The sequence below is a fragment of the Mytilus galloprovincialis genome, unplaced genomic scaffold (genome assembly GCF_965363235.1).
Source record: "Mytilus galloprovincialis unplaced genomic scaffold, xbMytGall1.hap1.1 HAP1_SCAFFOLD_50, whole genome shotgun sequence".
Classification (NCBI taxonomy): domain Eukaryota; kingdom Metazoa; phylum Mollusca; class Bivalvia; order Mytilida; family Mytilidae; genus Mytilus; species Mytilus galloprovincialis.
In genome coordinates this window covers 80,979-102,410 of record NW_027467996.1, presented here as the reverse complement: position 1 = coordinate 102,410, position 21,432 = coordinate 80,979, and the positions used below count along the sequence as shown (strand labels likewise).

General features: G+C 33.8%; 1 protein-coding gene across 1 annotated transcript; it reads left to right on the top strand.

The window, feature by feature from the left end:
* The first annotated feature begins 794 nt into the window (after positions 1-794).
* Positions 795-13,814, top strand: LOC143059965 (fibroblast growth factor receptor 4-like). The gene is made up of 3 exons (XM_076233515.1): positions 795-2,552; positions 9,878-10,127; positions 11,368-13,814. Exons 1-3 carry the CDS (start codon positions 2,548-2,550, stop codon positions 11,419-11,421), a joined length of 309 nt encoding a protein of 102 aa, XP_076089630.1. The 5' UTR covers positions 795-2,547; the 3' UTR covers positions 11,422-13,814.
* The last annotated feature ends 7,618 nt before the right edge of the window (positions 13,815-21,432 follow it).

Here is a 21,432-nt window from a genome sequence, read left to right as displayed (position 1 = left end):
ACTGGACTTAGATAAGTATATATTAAGTTCAATAATTTTAATAACATTTGAATGACATGAGATATTTTCCTGAATTTAGGTAGATTTTTGTTGTCGGAATATTTGAGATAGCATAAGCTGGCAAGAACTTTTTTGGTGTAGCTGTGATGAAAAATTGTAATTTTCATTTATGTGTTTATTATGTAGATGCATTTCCATTTCATGGACTTATACACTTCAGTCAACATGATAACTTATGCAAATCTATTCTGTTTATACATTGTACAAAAACATTTTACATTTAATTGATGCCAGTTTATTATTATATCATTATTTTTCTTTGAATAAGCTTATACATATAAACTATATTTATTGAAGTTGAATGAACTTATTTATATACACAATGAATTTATGGATTAAGATAAATTTGTAATTTTTGAATAAGCACTTATTACGTAGAACCAAATTCAAATTTTCAAACAACTTTTCTAGTCTAGAAGTTAGGGAAGACCATTTGACTTGAAAAAAAGGGGAATGGATTTTTCGACAATTTGTTTTTTTTTAAATGGAGTCATGCAGATGATTATATATATAAGATGAACTAGAGGCTTTGAAGGCCATGTGTCATTCGTCTATATCTACTTGCATCTTCAACTGTGGACACCACTAGAACATAAGGCCATGTTCACACCATACGCAGTGTACAGTAAACATGTTTACCTTTGGTTTAATGTAATGTACACTAGTTTCACATTAAATTTGTTCACATCTATACACCTTGTTTCCAAATTTGTTTCTTCATGTTTTATGACATAAACTACATTTGTAAAAAATTTTGGGTCATGGATTTTGAATTAATGTAATCACTCCTTTTGTAATAGCAACGTTGACAGTTTTGTGAACTTCTGATGAACAGACTCTACAGGCGAAAGGACTCAGTCTAACATGTATCAGGGGAAACGAGTACCAATTAATGTTAACGTTAAGTAGACACAGCCTGTTGGAAAGTTTTATTGTAATTTCTATGATAGAAAAAAAGAAGAATATTGTTCCAATCAAGGGCCCTTAAAGTACACATAAAAAATGCATCATGATTTGTATATGCATTTATCGGTTAGAAAGCAAAATTAAATTTGAAGGTCCCATCCAAAGGGTGAAAATAGAGGAAGCAAAAGGAGGTGTTCCACGCGGAATATTTGTATTTTATGAACTCTTACGTACGGTGACCTATAGTTGATAATGTCTGTGTCATTTTGGTCTTTTGTGAATAGTTGTCTCATTGGCAATCCGTTGAAAGTTTGCAAATATCCTTATGACCAAATTACACGGATGATAAATATTCACCATTTGTTACGTTGCCGTGTTCTAAGCGTATACATGCAGGTCATGAATTAATTTGTTGAATGAAATCAAATTGGAGCTTATAATTCTTCTATACAACAAGTATTGTTGACCTATTGCTTATAGTTTAAGAAAAATTGACCAAAACACAAAAAATTAACCTGAGCAATGAACCGTGAAAATGAGATCAAAGTCAATTAAACCTGCGAGACTTTATTTAGAATATCGTTGATCATCTCAACGAGATTGATTTTCTCGCTTGAACCGGGACGGCGAAATCGAGAAAGGCAATCGAGTTGAGATGACCAATGATAATCTGTTTATAGCTATTCTAGCAACGCCACGTGCCTGCTTAGTTTTTAGCTATAATTTTCCTTCTCAAGCAAGTAGCACGAACTGAAAAATTATCACAAAAAAAGATCAAAGGCAAAATGCACAAAATAGCGATAATGACAAATACATAATGATATATTTGCATACAACAAATAATAATATTAACGGTACCAATTTTCTTGCACCAGATGCGCATTTCGACAAAACATGTCTCTTCAGTGATGCTCGTGGCCAAAATATTTGAAATCAAAAGCTTATATAAAAGATGAAGAGCTATAATCCAAAAGGTCCAAGAAGTATAGCCAAATCCGTTGACCTATTGCATATAGTAATAGAAAAAAAGACCAAAACTCAAAACACTTAACTGTAACCACTGAACCATGAAAATGAGTTCAAGGCCAATTGACACCTGCCAGCTAGACATGTACACCTTACAATCATTCCATACATCAAATATAGTAAACCTATTGCAAACAGATTAAGAAAAACAGACCAAAACACAAAAACTTAATTATAACCATTAAACCAAGAAAATGAGGTCAAGGTCAGATAACACCTGTCAGTTGGGCATGTACACCTGACAGTCCTTCCATACACCGAATATACAAGACCTATTTCTTAGAGTATCTAAGATATGGACTTGACCACCAAAACTTAACCTTGTTCCCTGATCAAAAAATGAGGTTGAGGTCAAGTGAAATCTGTCTGACGGGCATGAGGATCTTGCAAGGTACGCACATACCAAATATAGTTATCATATTACTCATATTACTAGTACTCTTAATAGGAGAGAAATTAACATTAAAAAAAAATCTTAACTATTTTCAAGTCGTCACACAACCATAAAAATGAGGCCAAGGACAATGGACATGTGACAGACGGGAACTTCGTAACATGAGGTATCTATATACAAAGTATGAAGCTTCCAGGTCTTCCACTTTCTAAAATATAAAGCTTTTAGGCAGGTAGATAACGCCGCCACCGAAGTCGCCGCCCTATCCTTGTAGCGAGCTTTCTACGACATGTGTCCCAGGTTCGACAAATACCTGAAACATATCTTCTAGCATACATTAATGTTTAACTACCTTTCGATTGCTGTTCTTCATTCTACAATAGCTATTAAGACATCAAACTTCATTATAAAATGAGAACCCTTTTGTTTCAAATTGTTAGTGTGCATAGTAGAATAAGCCACGAAGCAAGAGCCCCACGTGAGCTGTGGTCTGTTGATGAAGTGGTAGTAGGTTCTTCTCTAAAAAAACGATTACTTTTAGCCGTCGTGAAGAAGCTCAATGGAATTTACATTATATTTTGGAGAAATTGTCTCTTTAATGATGATAATTCAATAAATGGAAATAAACTAAGAACCTACAGAAAATTTAAAGTAAAGTATGAACTAGAAAAGTACCTTATATTGAATTTAGATAAAAATGTTACAAAAAATTATGCTAAAATAGGAATAAGTAATTATAGTATGTTGGCTGTTGATCGCGGTAGATACAACAAAACAGCTTTAGAAAATAGAATATGTCCTTTATGCCATAAAGAGGTGGAAGATGAATTTCATTTTATCATAACATGTTCAGAAATTAATAAAACTAGGATCAAAATGTTAGATGAAATTTCTAATATTGTCCCCTGTTTTAATAAATCAAGATTTTTTAAAATTTTTATACGACCGCAAAATTTGAAAAAAATTTCGTCGTATATTGCTATCACGTTGGCGTCGTCGTCTGCGTCGTCGTCGTCGTCGTCGTCGTCGTCGTCCGAATACTTTTAGTTTTCGCACTCTTACTTTACTAAAAGTAAATAGAAATCTATGAAATTTTAACACAAGGTTTATGACCACAAAAGGAAGGTTGGGATTGATTTTGGCAGTTTTGGTCCCAATATTTTAGGAATTAGGGGCCAAAAAGGGCCCAAATAAGCATTTTCTTGGTTTTCGCACTATAACTTTAGTTTAAGTAAATAGAAATCTATGAAATGTTGATACAAGGTTTATGACCACAAAAGAAAGGTTGGGATTGATTTTGGGAGTTAAGGTCCCAACAGTTTAGAAATTAGGGGCCAAAAAGGGACCCAAATAAGCATTTTTCTTGGTTTTTGCACCATAACTTTAGTATTTATAAATAGAAATTTATGAAATTTAAACATAAGGTTTATGACCATAAAAAGAAGGCTGGTATTGATTTTGGGAGTTTTGGTCCCAACAGTTTAGGAATAAAGGGCCCAAAGGGTCCAAAATTAAACTCTGTTTGATTTCATCAAAAATTGAATAATTGGGGTTCTTTGATATGCCAAATCTAACTGTGTATGTAGATTCTTAATTTTTGGTCCCGTTTTCAATACTATAAGCAATAGGTCTAGTATATTCGGTGTATGGAAGGACTGTAAGGTGTACATGTCCAACTGGCAGGTGTCATCTGACCTTGACCTCATTTTCATGGTTCAGTGGTTATAGTTAAGTTTTTGTGTTTTGGTCTGTTTTTCTTATACTATATGCAATAGGTCTACTATAATTGGTGTATGGATGATTGTAAGGTGTACATGTCTAGCTGACAGGTGTCATCTGACCTTGACCTCATTTTCATGGTTCAGTGGTTATAGTTAAGTTTTTGTGTTTTGGTCTGTTTTTCTTATACTATATGCAATAGGTCTACTATAATTGGTGTATGGAATGATTGTAAGGTGTACATGTCTAGCTGACAGGTGTCATCTGACCTTGACCTCATTTTTTCATGGTTCAGTGGTTATAGTTAAGTTTTTGTGTTTTGCTCTGTTTTTCTTATACTATATGCAATAGGTCTACTATAATTGGTGTATGGAATGATTGTAAGGTGTAGATGTCTAGCTGACAGGTGTCATCTGACCTTGACCTTTTTTTTAATGGTTCAGTGGTCAAAGTTAAGTTTTTAGTTTTGGTCTATTTATCTAATACTTTATGCATTAGGTCAACTATATTTGGTGTATGGACATATTTTATGATCTTTATGTTGGTTAGGCTGGTTTAATTTGACTTTGACCTCATTTTCACGGTCCATTGCTAAGTTTTAAGTGTTTGTGTGTTGTGGTCTGTTTTTCTTTATTTATAAGCAATAAGTCAACTATATTTGTTGTATTGAAAAATTGTTAGCTGTACATGTCTGCCTGGCATGGTTCATCTGACCTTGGCCTCATTTTCATGGTTGATTGATAAATGTTTCCTTTTCTTGGTTAATGTTGAGTTTATGTGACAGTTGTAATAAAGCTTTATATTTAGGTCTATCAAGATAGTATCAGGAATTAGTAAAGAAGGCGAGACATTTCAGTGTGTGCACTCTTGTGGTGTAGTAAGATAGTACTTTAATGTTAGATGGGCTATCTATTGAACCATGCTTGATGTAATTGGTTTTTTTTTGTGTAGCGCGATAGTACTACGATTTTATATGGTATATCTATTGAAACATGCTTGGTATATTTGGATTTTATTGTTTAGTAAGATTGTACTATCATGTAAGATGGTCTATCTATTGAAACATGTTTGGTATATTTGGTTTTTATGGTGTAGTAATATAATTATATGATGTTAGATGGTTTATCTATTGAAACATCCTTGGTATAATTGGTTTTTATTGTGTAGTAAGCTTAAGATAGTACTATAATGTAAGATGGGCTATCTATTGAAACATCCTTGGTATAATTGGTTTTTATGGTGTAGTAAGATAGTACTATGATGTTAGATGGTCTATCTATTAAAACCTGCTTGGTATAATTACTTTTTATTGTGTAGTAAGATAGTACTATGATGTTAGATGGTCTATCTATTGGAACATGCTTGGTATAATTGGTTTTTATTGTTTAGTGAGATAGTACTACGATTTTTTATGGTATATCTATTGAAACATGCTTGGTATAATTGGTTTTTATGGTGTAGTAATATAATTATATGATGTAAGATGGTTTATCTATTGAAACATCCTTGGTATAATTGTTTTTTTATGGTGTAGTAAGATAGTACTATGATGTTAGATGGTTTATCTATTGGAACAGCCTTTGACCAAAGGGTCAAAAATTAAACTTTGTTTGATTTCAACAAAAATTGAATGTATGGGGTTCTTCAATATGCTGAATCTAACCATGTATTTAGATTTTTATACGACCGTATATTGCTATCACGTTGGCGTCGTCGTCCTGCGTCGTCGTCGTCGTCGTCCGAATACTTTTAGTTTTCGCACTCTAACTTTACTAAAAGTGAATAGAAATCTATGAAATTTTAAAACAACGTTTATAACCACAAAAGGAAGGTTGAGATTGATTTTGGGAGTTTTGGTCCCAAAATTTTAGGAATTAGGGGCCAAAAAGGGCCCAAATAAGCATTTTCTTGGTTTTCGCACTATAACTTTAGTTTCAGTAAATAGAAATCTATGAAATTTTGACACAAGGTTTATGACCACAAAAGGAAGGTTGAGATTGATTTTGGGAGTTTTGGTCCCAAAATTTTAGGAATTAGGGGCCAAAAAAGGGCCCAAATAAGCATTATTCTTGGTTTTCGCACAATAACTTTAGTATAAGTGAATAGAAATCAATGAAATTTAAACACAAGGTTTATGACCACAAAAGAAAGGTTGGGATTGATTTTGGGAGTTGAGGTCTGAACAGATTAGGAATAAGGGGCCAAAAAGGGCCCAAGTAAGCATTATTCTTGGTTTTCGCACCATAACTTTAGTATAAGTAAATAGAAATCTTTGAAATTTAAACACAAGGTTTATGACCATAAAAGGAAGGTTGGGTTTGATTTTGGGAGTTTTGGTCCCAACAGGTTTTTAGGAATAAGGGGCCCAAAGGGTCCAAAATTGAACTTTGTTTGATTTCATCAAAAATTGAATAATTGGGGTTCTTTGATATGCCTGATCTAACTGTGTATGTAGATTCTTAATTTTTGGTCCCGTTTTCCAATTGGTCTACATTAAGGTCCAAAGGGTCCAAAATTAAACTTAGTTTGATTTTAACAAAAATTGAATCCTTGGGGTTCTTTGATATGCTGAATCTAAAAATGTACTTAGATTTTTGATTATTGGCCCAGTTTTCAAGTTGGTTTAAATCGGGGTCCAAAATAAAACTTTGTTTGATTTCATCAAAAATTGAATAATTGGGGTTCTTTGATATGCCAAATCTAACTGTGTATGTAGATTCTTAATTTTTAGTCCCGTTTTCAAATTGGTCTACATTAAATACCAAAGGGTCCAAAATTAAACTAAGTTTGATTTTAATAAAAATTGAATTCTTTGGCTTTTTTGATATGCTGAATTTAATCATGTACATAGATTTTTGATTATGGGCCCAGTTTACAAGTTGGTTCAAATCAGGATCCAAAATTATTATATTAAGTATTGTGCAATAGCAAGAAATTTTCAATTGCACAGTATTCAGCAATAGCAAGAAATCTTCAATTGCACAGTATTGTGCAATAGCAAAAAATGTTCAATTGCACAGTATTGTGCAATAGCAAGAAATCTTCAATTGCACAGTATTGTGCAATAGCAAATATTTTCAATTGCACAGTATTGCGCAATAGCAAGAAATATCTAATTGCACAATATTGTGCAATAGCAAGAAATTTTCAATTGATTGGAGTTATCTTTCTTTGTCCAGAATAGTAGTTGAATCAACTTAAATCATTGTTTTATACAATGCACAATGTATATTCACTTTTACTACCAACTGATAAATTAAAACACTCTTTACCATTCAGTGATAACAAGCACTTTTTGTTACATTTTAATATTTTATGATGTATTTAAATGAGTAGTTATTGTTTCAAACTCCATTAGAAATTTGAATTGAGATCAGTTTTGAAAAAAGGGAAAGGGGGATGTGAAAAAAAATGGTGGTGGTGGGGGGGGTTAATTTTTCTCATTTCAGATTTCATAAATAAAAAGAAAATTTCTTCAACCATTTTTTTGAGAGGATTAATATTCAACAGCATAGTGATTGCTCAAAGACAAAAAAATTATTTTAAGTTCATTAGACTACATTCATTCTGTGTCCAAAACCTATGCTGTGTCAACTATTTAATCACAATCCAAATTTAGAGCTGAATCCAGCTTAAATGTTGTGTCCATACTTACCCCGACCGTTCAGGGTTCAACCTATGCGGTCGTATAAAGCTGCGCCCTGCGGAGCATCTGGTTAATATTTGGACCTGGTTATCAAATTGGTCCACATTGAGGTCTAATTAAAGGGATCTAAAATTGAACATGATTTGGTTTCATCAAAGATTTAATTCTTGGGGTTTTATGATATGCTGAATCTAACCATATATTTAGATTTTGGATATTGGACCATAATAGGTTTTTAAATGTCCAATTTGAAATTTTTAAGTTTTTATGTTTGAGTTGTTAGACCACATTCATTCTGTGTCAGAAACCTATATTGTGTCAACTATTTAATCACAATCCAAATTCAGAGCTGTATCAAGCTTTTATGTTGTGTCCATACTTGCCCCAACCGTTCAGGGTTCAACCTCTGCTGTCGTATAAAGCTGCCCCCTTCGGAGCATCTGGTTGATTGAGGTGCCAATTTGGGCATAATTGGTTTTTAAATGTCCAATTTGAAATTTTTAAGTTTTTATGTTTAAGTTCATAGACCACATTCATTCGTGTCAGAAACCTATATTGTGTCAACTATTTAATCACAATCCAAATTCAGAGCTGTACCAAGCTTTTATGTTGTGTCCATACTTGCGCCAACTTTTCAAGGTTTGACTCTGCGGTAGTATACAGCTGCGCCCTGCGGGGCATCTGGTTTGTTATTTTTTTGACTACTATAGAGCACTCTGCCACCAATACCCCAAAAGACATCAATCAGGTCTTCCTAGGTGTGTGCATGACCTGATTTCAGTTTTTTTTAAGCCCCCCCCCCCCCCCTCCCAATGTTCTTTGGATGAAATTATTTTAATATATTAAAAGTCGCTTTTTTTTTATTTCATTATAAACTAGGGATCATTCTGATTTCAGTGATATCTAGTTTTATACAAGTATCTTTATTAATCCTTCCACCACTAAGGGTCACTCATGCATAGTCCCTAAAATATGATGTCATAGAGAAAAAAAATGTTGATTGCACCCTTGTGTAGGTGCACTCAACTCCAATCTTAATTAACTAGGGAAAAGTGCCATTATTGGATATTAATAAAAACATAAAAAAGAGAACTGTTTTGAACAGAGGATTTTATTTTATAGCTTAAAATACTGAAAGATTTGAACAAACAGTAAAATGATTCCATATTCTATAAAGAATTTGTGTTAGCATTTATAAGAAACATGATGTAGATGTTCTGGAAATTAAGTCTTACGAAAACAAAGGTCAAAAGACTGCTACTATAGTTTAATTCAACTTGTTTCATATTGTACTGTACAATGCACGCAAGTGACAAAATCCTCGTGTGTAAACTGTTAAAAAAGCGTGTATTACACGCGAATATCATGTCACTTGACATGTATGCCTGTATATCATCTTAAGATGGTACCTAACACTACAGGGAGATAACTCTGTAAAATCAGCAGAACGTTTTAATGACGTTGTGTTCATAAGGGAGGGCCCTCATGGGGTTTTTGATTATGTGATTACTTGGCCGTTTTTTTAATGATTATTTGATTATTAAGCCAAATATTTCATGATTATTTGATTACCTAGGACTGTATTTTTAGTTTATGATTATTTGATTACTAACGATAAGCAAATATTTAATGATTATGTGATTATATTGGCAAAAAAATGGTGATTATGTGATTACTAGGACCCCCCATGAGGGGCATCATAAGGGAGTATTAAGCTTCTCAATGATCAAAATAAGTGTTTGTCAAACTGCTATATAACCAGTGTAATTTTTTCTGATCAAACGGTTGGTTCAAACTTTTTGAAATTTTTATATTTTTGTCAAAGGGTCAAAGTAAATACTTTGTCAACATTTTAAGAAAATTAAAGGAGCCAAATTAATTTGAGTTAAAGTGTTGGGTACCACCTTAACGAATTTATATCACAGGTTCTACAGCAGTAATATTTTCCCCCAAAAAAGGCCTTACAGATACTTTATGATGACTGATTTTTGTAGGACCTTGCTTCAAGTAAAAATAAATTGCAAAGATGGTTGAAATAAAAGCATATTTTGATTCACTAAGTAATTTAAATTTATTCATAAATATATTAATCCTTGTTCTTTACAATTTTAATCTTTTTTTCATAGTTGGTCCTATGGAGTATTGTTGTGGGAGATATTTACACTCGGAGGGAATCCTTATCCATCTGTACCTGTGGAAAGATTATTTGAACTTTTAAAAGAAGGTCATAGAATTGGCAGACCTCCATATGCTTCAGAAATAATTAATAAAACGATGCAGTCCTGTTGGCATGAGAATCCATCAGGGCGACCATCTTTCAATAACCTTGTTATTGATTTTAATAAAATGTTGACCTCTATGGACAACAGAAGTGAAGTAAGTATTTATTCTATAATTATGGAATTATCAGAAAAAATAAATAGTCAAAATGGTTTTTTTTATAAATTCATTTAAAGTTTGATATTTACTTTATAAATCTTGTTCTCAAATATATGTCTATATTATACAAATGTCAGTGTAATTTTGTATGTATTTTCTGTTAGGCCAGGGTTTTTCAATTTTGCTGGTTTACATATTTTTCACATTAAAAAGTCAGGTTGGTCGGTAGGAAAAAAAAGTAAAAAATATCTTTCAAGACCACAAATATGTAAAAAAAAAATATCTTTCACATTTCTAACAATATGAGTGGTATGCTATTTTGTCATCATTTCTTAAATTTGTTATCCTTGAAATTTAATTACTCAACGGTTATAAACAAAAAATGTATGGTATCCTCATCCAAGTTTTGTCTACAGACAAAGACAACATTATATTGTCATTTCACAAACAGATCCTCATAGTTGTCTTCCTGGAATTCATCAGTTGTCATGCATTCCTGTTTGAATATCAATAATGGAATTTTGGATCCTCAATGCTATTCAACTTTGTACTTGTTTGGCTTTATAAATATTTTAATATGAGCATCACTGATGAGTGTTATGTAGACGAAACGCGCGTCTGGCGTACTTAATTATAATCCTGGTACCTTTGATAACTATTTGTTATCCAAAAGGAAGATTTTTGTTTTTTTTATTATTTATGAAACAAGAAAATTCCAAATTATTTTAACTTTAACTTGACGACTTCCACGTTTTGACAGGTTCATTTAATCTTTGAGGTGATACATCTTATTGAATTATGACAAAAAAGTGAAACAAACTTATTGTTATGGGTTTTGAACACAGGTTTCTCTCATCAAAATTATTTGGCTATTTTTAGCTCACCTAGCCTGAACTTTTACAAAAATCTCTGAAACTACTGGGCCAAACTTAACCAAACTTGGCCACAATCATCATTGGAGTAAAGTGTTTAAAAGATATAACCAAAATGGCCTCCATAGCTAAAAATAGAACATAAGGGTAAAATGTAGATTTGGCTTATATCTCTGAAACCAAAGCATTTACATCAAATCTGACATGGAGTAATATTGTTAATCAGGACAAGATCTGTCTGCCCTGACATTTTCAAATGAATCAGACAACCTGCTTATTAATTAGTAGTTTTAAGTAAACTTTGCCATTTTTAGCTATAACTAAAGTTGCAATACTTCTTCAAATATATTTTTTTTTCATTTCAGGAATATCCAAATCTAGATGATTGTAACAGTATACATCCCATCATATCATCATGATCATAGTCTCTCTCATGTACGAGGCATTCACTGACAACTGTGTTTTATACTAATAGGCAGTGGTTGTTTCATTATCTCAATCATCTAGATCGTCTTCCACATATTGAATTATACTTGACTTAATTGTTCAAAGAAGACAACCATGCATCTTATTCAATCTCATGTTTTTACAACAAGTGCTATAGTGAACAAAAAAAAAGTTTTTGTTGCTCTAATGTTCAACCTGTGCAACCTCATTGACACCAAAGACAAAGAAATACTATTAGAAATCCAGTGTCTGTGATTTTTTTTTTTGTGATTTGTGTTGACAAGGATAAATATGTTTAATCATGTAAAGTACAGGAACTTATTTCAAGTCATTTTTTAAATGGAAATGTCCAAAGTTTTTTGATGACAATTTATATCAATTGTGACGAAAATGCGTTCAAATGACGACGAACGAACTTCAAATTGTGATCTTTTGAGAAATAATGAAATTCAAATCAGCGAACTGTCCGGGAGTATTAAACAAATTATTTCGATCAAATGACGAAACTATACTCCTGGTTGTTGAAATGCCAACTGACTAATTTTACAGCAAAAATGTTCTTTTATAGTTATGATCTGTAAAATTTGCATCATTTTTCCACATTTTCTATATTAAATTTTACAACAAAATTAAGCTAACAATACACAGGATTGTCAATATAGTTTTTTCTGTTTTATCATTCTGAAAGTAGAAATTGTGCAGGCATAATACTGTTTTTTATTGGCTCATGCTTTGCAACATTATACACTATTTTATATATGATTTTGGTTATACTGTTGAATTACTTTAGTATACATTTCAATGAATACAAATGTACAAATTTTGATTATTTAGAAGAATGAAAATAAGTGAATTAAATTTTCATTTAAATTCATACATGTGTACATATTAAAGAAGCATAGCAGATGCAGTTTAGCAAGAGGAAATGAGAAGTTTTTGGTAAATGAAATGTGTTTAAGACAACCTTATGCTAAGCTTTTATCCACACACGGTACCAATAATAGCCAATTGCCTAAGGTTGCTTTGACCCGAATCCCTAGGTGGTAAAAGGTGGGACTATTTTAGTTGAGTTCCAAAGTTATGGTAGGGTGAAACAACCTCCTTTATTCTGCAATGCATAAAAAAAAATCCCATCGGGAAAGGTTTTGTCCACACTTAGTTCAAATGATGGGACCAAGGTGGGTAAGGTTTTATAAGGTTTAAAGTTTGGGTAGTGTTACCACCTTCCAACTTTAATTTATCAAAAATTCCCTACGGCACAGCTTTGTCAACAATAAGTACAAATGATAGGGAATTACCTAAGGTTGTTTGGACCCAACGACCAAGATGGGTAAAGTGCTTTAACTTTTTTATACGACCGCAAAAATTTTAATTTTTTGGTCGTATATTGGTATCAGGTTGGCGTTGTCGTCGTCGTCGTCCGAATACTTTTGGTTTTCGCACTATAACTTTAGTTTAAGTAAATAGAAATCTATGCAATTTAAACACTAGGTTTATGACCATAAAAGAAAGGTTTGGATTGTTTTTGTAAGTTTTGGTCCCAACAGTTTAGGAATTAGGGGCCAAAAAGGGCCCAAATAAGCATTTTCTTGGTTTTCGCAAGTTAAAAGAATACATGTCAGTTTTCAAATCCCATGTACAGAATAAGGATAAATCATGGATATCTAAAAAAGAGGGACGAAAGATACCAGAGGGACAGTCAAAATGCCAACGAGGTTCAGGTTTTGCTTTTCTTATTTTAAATGCTTCATGGGAATATAATATACAGCATTTTTATATTTAGAGAGCTTATATTCTTCTGCATTTTTTAATCTCGTCTATAAATAAAACTAACCTTTGGAGTACATTATCATATAAAGATTAAAATAAATTGCAAAAAATACCAAGTAGTCCAAGATCAAGATATTTATAAATATCTTCGAAGTTGTGATTGAGAACTTTGTTTTCCTAAAACATATCTTTTTTGCAGTTTAGCAAGGTTCTTAAATTGAAGAAAATACAGTTCTAAAATTAACATTGTTGATCTCAAGTAAAAATTGAATGTATAGTAAAAAAAAAGGCAGTGGCTATTTGACTGGCAGCGGCAAAATAGCAAATTTGCTATTTAGCCGGCTCTAATTAAATTATATTTCACTGGAATTAAAATATGTAAAAACAATAATCAAATATGAGATTGCTCATATAGAGAATAGATAAGCAACAATAGAGCTGAAAAACGCTCAGTGGTCAATTGTGTGATTGAACAGTATTGAACATTTATTGAACATTTAAACATTTTGAGATGAACAGTTTTCGAATGATTTAATGTATTGTTATTCTTATCTGTTATTGATTATAGTATCTAATAAAAAAAATATAAATCTTTTGCAATTTTCTTTATACATATGCATGTGCTTTATGGTTTCAAAAGGGTTAGAAATGCGTTCATTATATATATTCCGGACCATATGAGTATTTTGACCATACGTGTATGGTCATGACCATATGCGTATACTCATATGGTCCGACCATACGCGTATGGTCGGACCATATGAGTATAATACTCATTTGGTTATTAACGGGCCGGACCATATGAGGTATATTTTTTTTCAAATTACATTATAAAAGAGGGACGAAAGACACCAAAGGGACAATCAAACTCATAAATCTAAAACAAACTGACAACGCCATGGCTAAAAATGAAAAAGACAAACAGAAAAACAATAGTACACATGACACAACATAGAAAACTAAAGAATAAACAACACGAACCCCAACAAAAACTAGGGGTGATCTCAGGTGCTCCGGAAGGGTATATAATGTTTCAATAATACAAAAACTTTATCTAAAAACATGACAATTTTTTAATTTTATAATCCAAAAACTTCGTAAAAATTGAATATTGATGACATAGTTAGTTTTCATCGCTAGTTACATTCGTGCATGTAGGCTTGGTTGACATTCACTTCCACATGGTATCATAGCTTTTTTGCATTTGCAAGAAATTTGTGCACGATCGTTTTCATTTACACATTTTGTTTGCGAGTGAAAAACAAGCCTTTCTTGTAGCTGCATACAGTGATACCGAGCTCTTTGGCCATTCCGATGTCTACGGTGTTTTTAAGAAGCTCTACATCTCAAATATCGTAACATGACTGCAATACACCATCTTCACAACACAACTTAAATAAACTAATTGAATGTTACTTTCCAGTGCAGTGACTTCTTATATAAATGTAACAGTTCATTAAGAAGTTTTTGGTATTTAATTTTTTAGTCGACCTATTGCCATTTACTCGTAATAACAAATCGGTAATGACCATCGGTAATGACCATCGGTATAAAATGTGTTTACTATAAATTTGACAATTAAGTAAAATAACTATGTGAAACTTCTTATTTTTATTTAGCTTATCTTTTTATTATAATATAATAATAAAATTACCTACATGATAGCGTCTTTTTAATGAACGGTCATACCATATGCAGAGTTTAGAAGTATTTAAAAAAAGTAAACTGTAACAGAGTGTTAATTACCCCGACCATACGCGTACGGTCGGACCATATCAGTATATACCCATATGGTCATGACCATACGCGTATGGTCCAAATACTCATATGGTCCGGAACATATACATAAAATATACATAATAAGACATATAAAAATGTGAAGATGTGGTATGATTGCTTAAGAGACAACTCTCCACAAGAGACCAAAATGACACAGAACACATAAACAAGCAACGTGTCCACCGCAATATTCAATAAAAATAATAGCGCTAATAGGGGTATTTCATCTATAAGAAAACATTATTACCACCAGAGATATGAACTTAATTGAAAGTCCTTTTCTAAGAGGTGCAACGTACAACAAACGTATTATAAGTGAATAGGTAACAAATAGGTAACAGGGTATTTACCGAGTGCTGGAACGGGTACATGCGCTCTAATAGGGTAATTTCATCTCTAAGAACACATTGTTACCACCAGAGACATGAACACAATTAAAAAACGATTTATTTTAAAGTGCAACGTATACCCTGCGCATTAAAAGCGAATAAGGAACGAATAAGTAACCGGGTATTATCCGAGCGCTGGAACGGGAACATACGCGCTAATAAGGATATTTCATCTATAAGAACACATTATTACCACCAGAGATATGAACACAATTGAAAATCCTTTTCTAAAAGGTGCAACGTACAACAAACGTAAAAAAGCGAATAGGTAACGAATAGGTAACAGGGTATTAACCGAGCTCTGGAACGGGTACATGCGCGCAAATAGGGTCATTTCATCTCTAAGAACACATTGTTACCACCAGAGACATGAACACAATTGAAAATCCTTTTCTAAAAGGTGCAACGTACAACAAACGTATTATAAGAACGTATACCCTGCGCATTAAAAGCGAATAAGGAACGAATAAGTAACAGGGTATCACTTTAGCGCTGAAACGGGTATATATATTCTATTAGGGTAATTTCACCTCTAAGAACCAATACTGTTACCACCAGAGACACAAAACTATTTCTTTTTTAAAGTGTAACGCATAACACACATTTTAAAAGCGAATAAGGAACGAATAAGTAACAGGGTACCAGTCGAGCGCTGAAACGGGTACATATGTTCTTTTAGGGTTATTTCACCTCTAAGAACCGACAGTTACCACCAGAGACACAAAATCATTTCTTTTTTAAAGTGCAAAGCATAACACACGTTTTAAAAGCGAATAAGGGTCGAATAAGTAACAGGGTATCACTGAGTCGAGCGCTGAAACGGGAAGATATGTTCTATTAGGGTTATTTCACCTTTTAGAACCGACAATTACAACCAGAGACACAAAAATATTTCTTTTGTTAAAGCGAAACGCATAACACACGTTTTATAAGCGAATAAGGAACGAATAATTAACAGGATATCAGTGTAGCGGTGAAACGGGTACATAGGCGCTAATAGGGGTTTTTCAACTCAGAGAACACATAATTACCACCAGTGACATGAACACAATTAAAAAACGATTTATTTCAAGGTGCAACGTAAATCACGCGTATTAAAAGCGATTAAGGAACGAATAAGTAACAGGATATAAACCGAGCGGGTCATTTCATCTATAAGAACACATTTCATCTCTAAGAACACATTGTTATCACCAGAGACATGGACACAATTGAAAATCCTTTTCTAAAAGGTGCAACGTACAACAAACCAAGGTGTATCTCTAGTAATATTTTCAAAGACCAGGGACCCTATATGACATACACAAGACCCCATGGTCTTATCCTAAGTAATATTTTCATAAGAACAGGCACCCCATATGACATACACAAGACGCCATGGTCTTATCTCTAGTAATATTTACAAAGACCAAGGACCCCATATGACATACACAAGACACCATGGTCTTATCTCTAGTAATATTTTCATAAGACCAGGGACCCAATATGACATACACAAGACCCCATGGTCTTATCTCTAGTAATAATTTCATAAGACCAGGGACCCAATATGACATACACAAGACCCCATGGTCTTATCTCTAGTAATAATTTCATAAGACCAGGGACCCCATATGACATACACAAGACACCAAGGTCGTATCTCTAGTAATATTTACAAAGATCAAGGACCCCATATGACATACACAAGACACCATGGTCTTATCTCTAGTAATATTTTCATAAGACCAGGGACCCAATATGACATACACAAGACCCCATGGTCTTATCTCTAGTAATATTTTCATAAGACCAGGGACCCCATATGACATACACAAGACGCCATGGTCTTATCTCTAGTAATATTTTCAAAGACCAGGGACCCCATATAACATACACAAGACCCCATGGTCTTATCTCTAGTAATAATTTCATAAGACCAGGGACCCAATATGACATACACAAGACCCCATGGTCTTATCTCTAGTAATAATTTCATAAGACCAGGGACCCCATATGACATACACAAGACACCAAGGTCGTATCTCTAGTAATATTTACAAAGACCAAGGACCCCATATGACATACACAAGACACCATGGTCTTATCTCTAGTAATATTTTCATAAGACCAGGGACCCAATATGACATACACAAGACCCCATGGTCTTATCTCTAGTAATATTTTCATAAGACCAGGGACCCCATATGACATACACAAGACACCAATGTCGTATCTCTAGTAATATTTTCAAAGACCAGGGACCCCATATAACATACACAAGACCCCATGGTCTTATCTCTAGTAATAATTTCATAAGACCAGGGACCCCATATGACATACACAAGACACCAAGGTCGTATCTCTAGTAATATTTTCAAAGACCATGGACCCCATATGACATACACAAGACCCCATGGTCTTATCTCTAGTAATATTTTCAAAGACCAGGGACCTTATATGACATACACAAGACACCATGGTCTTATCTCTAGTAATATTTTCATAAGACCAGGGACCCTATATGACATGCACAAGACACCACGATCTTATCTTTAGTAATATTTTCAAAGACCAGGGACCTTATATGTCATACACAAGACACCATGGTCTTATCTCTAGTAATATTTTCAAAGACCAGGGACCCTATATAACATACACAAGACACCACGGTCTTATCTCTAGTAATAATTTCATAAGACCAGGGACCCCATATGACATACACAAGACGCCATGGTCTTAGCTCTAGTAATATTTTCATAAGACCATGGACCATATATTACATATACAAGACACCACGGTCTTATCTCTAGTAATATTTTCATAAGACCAAGGACAATATGACATACATAAGGTGCAAATTGAACATACCTTGTGCAATGTGACGATATGCACGGCATGACATTTCAAGGCGCTTGTGTGCATAAAATACTTCTAATATGCGTGGCTGCACTATTTCCCGTGCATAGTCTATTCAACTTCACAGGACAGAATTTAATGCATTTCTGTTTTGTTGTGTACGCTACTGACGACCACCTAGGACAGTTTGTTAAAAATAAAACACGTTGAGACTTTGTTAATCTCACAAACAAGAAATGCCACAAAACAGTCAGCCTTAAGTTACATAGATTTAATTATGACTATTGAACGTGTAGCTAGCCTAGCTGCTACATAGATATTGATAGCAGATAGACTAGCTACTCGTTAAGTAAAAAAAATCTCTCATGGATGTGTAACTAAGCTACTGGACCAACTTCAGTGGGAATCACTGCAACACAGACGATGGAAACAGTGTCTGGTGCTGTGTTACAAGACTCAACACGAGATGATTGCCATTCATCCAGCCGAATACTACACAACAGGGGACAGTAGGACCAGGGGCAACCATAAATTTAGAAAAACTAGAGTGAAGAGGGATGTATACTACCACTCATTCTTCCCAAGAACAACTAGAGAATGGAATAAACTCCCCGAATCTGTAGTGGAGTCTGGATCTCTAGAGGACTTCAGGGCCAGAGTGAATACCATCCCCTGGACCCAGCCACATCTGAAATAGACAGCAGGATAACCAGTGTACATAGATGTAATTAATATCATATTTTATTGTAAACACCGTCCAGTTTATTTCCTGGACTTTTACTTTTGGCCAGAAGAGTGGCCTCCTGTCTGTTTGAGATGCGCCCGAGTCAATTACACTTTACTACAGAGTTCGACTCGTAGTGGGAAGAAGAAGAAGAAGAAGAAGAAATGATAAAAAAAAAAACTTTGGAGACTAAATAATTGCAGGAAAGCAGGGTTGGGTATAACGGACCCACTTGTAGAAAAATAACCATATGTTAACATAAAGTTTTGTACAGATATTATTTCATTGTAGATTAGAGAAAACATATTTGTATCAAACTTTATGAAATTAACTATACTAATATTATAGTATTGCCATACCAACGCTGTTTATTGTATTTCGTGTATAAGAAGAGGTGGTGGCAATTTTTTAATACTTTTACCCCCCCCCCCCCCAGGGGCGGATGCAGGAATTTTCGAAAGGGGGGGTGCTAACCCAGGGCACCCAGGGCAAAGGGGGGGGGGGGGGTGCAAAACATATGTCCCGATACAAATGCATTGATCGGCAAAAATAAAGGGGGGGTGCGCACCCCCGGAACCCCCCTCCTGGATCCGCCACTGCCCCCCATTTTCTTTGAATTTGGGTCTTTCTAAATTTCACTCTAGTTGCTAGGGTCACCCTACCCCAACTTTGGGCCTCAATTTAAAATGTTTCATAACTTTACCCACCTGGGTCTTTGGGTCTAGGCAAACTGTAGGGATTTTTGTTTATGAATTGCAGAATGAGGAGGTGATGTCACTTTTATTGTAAACATTAGTTATTTAATACTGAGAGAGGTCAGATTCGTCTTTGAATATCTTTCTACTTTGGAAATTAAAGAACTTTAACACATTTAATACAATGATTGGTTCATCAATTAGGCAAAAGTCTTTATTCAAAATTACATTCGGGGCTCATTTTGTCCGAATTGCACTAAGACGAATGAATGACCAATCAAACACGACATGTACATCAAATACAGTTTTTCACATTGGGTTGTCGGCCTTGAAATTCTTTTACACAAACAGCGTATTTTTAAATCAGAAGTTAACTGTCATTATTTATTTTAAACAACACATTCGTCTTATTTCAGGTCAAGAGTACTTGCTATTTATCAAGCTTCCTGATCACCAAATCTTAATTATACATGTTGTAATATCATACATAAAAAAACACCGATGTTTGTTAAATAGTTTAATGTATACTCTATGCACTGAAGCCAAGAAAGGTGAGGTCTGTTCCCGTTGAAATATTATTAGTTACCTACAATGAATTTCAACACATCTACCTCAGGTTTCAACGGGGCCCTTTGACCTCAATAACATATGAGTATAGAATTGATTGGGATTGGGATTGATACACTTTAATAGAACAAGGACTTGTATAGGCTGTTTAGCATTAGTTTTTTAATTTTTGAAGTTGAAAATTATGTTACAGGGCACAAAGGTATCTTTAAATTTATTTCTTACTGAAAATCTAAAGCTATTAAACCATTGATGTGGGTTATACATCCAGTGAGTGGGAAGATGATGATCTCAGAGGTAGAGATTAACTTATAAAGATCAGTAGCCAGCTGGGCTACGAGACCTGAAAATTGCGCTTTTTGTTCAGAAATGGCGCATAGAGTGACACATGTAAGCTCCCACATGGCGCACAATATGTTTCATTTTGTATCTAAATGTTAAGATATTGTAAAATGGATATGATATATAATATATAAAACACCCGGCCCATTGAACCTTTTACTTTCAATTCAATATCAATGTTCTAATATCACATACTACATGCAATAAATCAACTATATTTGGTGTATGGACAGTGTTCAAGCTAGTCCTTTTCACAGGGCGGTCCACCCGCCCTTACCCGAGTGCCGCCCTGTGCCCTTTGTACAGTTTCCAGGGCGCCCTGCCTTTTTTTGAAGATGGATTGTATATTATTTTGTTCGTATTGATATGATCCGCCAATAACGAAATTTTACCTGGCTTTCTTTACGACTCCAAGCTAATCAACAGTAACATCAGGTGTCACAATCTGTTGTTCTAGGTTATCCGTTTATTGGATGGGTCATTAATGATCATCAACATTAATTCATTCAAATAGAATCGGTCCTGCTTCAGGTTAAAGTTTTTGGTCAAGGTATAGTTTTTGATGAAGCTGAAGTCCAATCAACTTGAAGCTTAGTACACTTGTTGCTTATCATATGATCTTTCTAATTTTAAAGCTAACTCAGACTTTTGACCCAAATTGCATGGTCCACATGAAATAGTACATAGTACACATGTTCCCTTTGATATGATCTTTCCAATTGTAATGCCAAATTAGATTTTTTACCCCCTTTTTTAATGGTTCACTAAACATAGAAAATGATAGTGCGAGTGGGGCATCCATGTACTATGAACACATTCTTGTTAATACTTATTTTCACTGTTCACTATATGATCCTAACATTGTGCATTTACAGCTGT

Coding starts and splice junctions, on each gene's coding strand:
- LOC143059965 (XM_076233515.1), top strand. Junction 10,128..11,367: donor CTATGGACAACAGAAGTGAA/GTAAGTATTTAT, acceptor TTTTCATTTCAG/GAATATCCAAATCTAGATGA.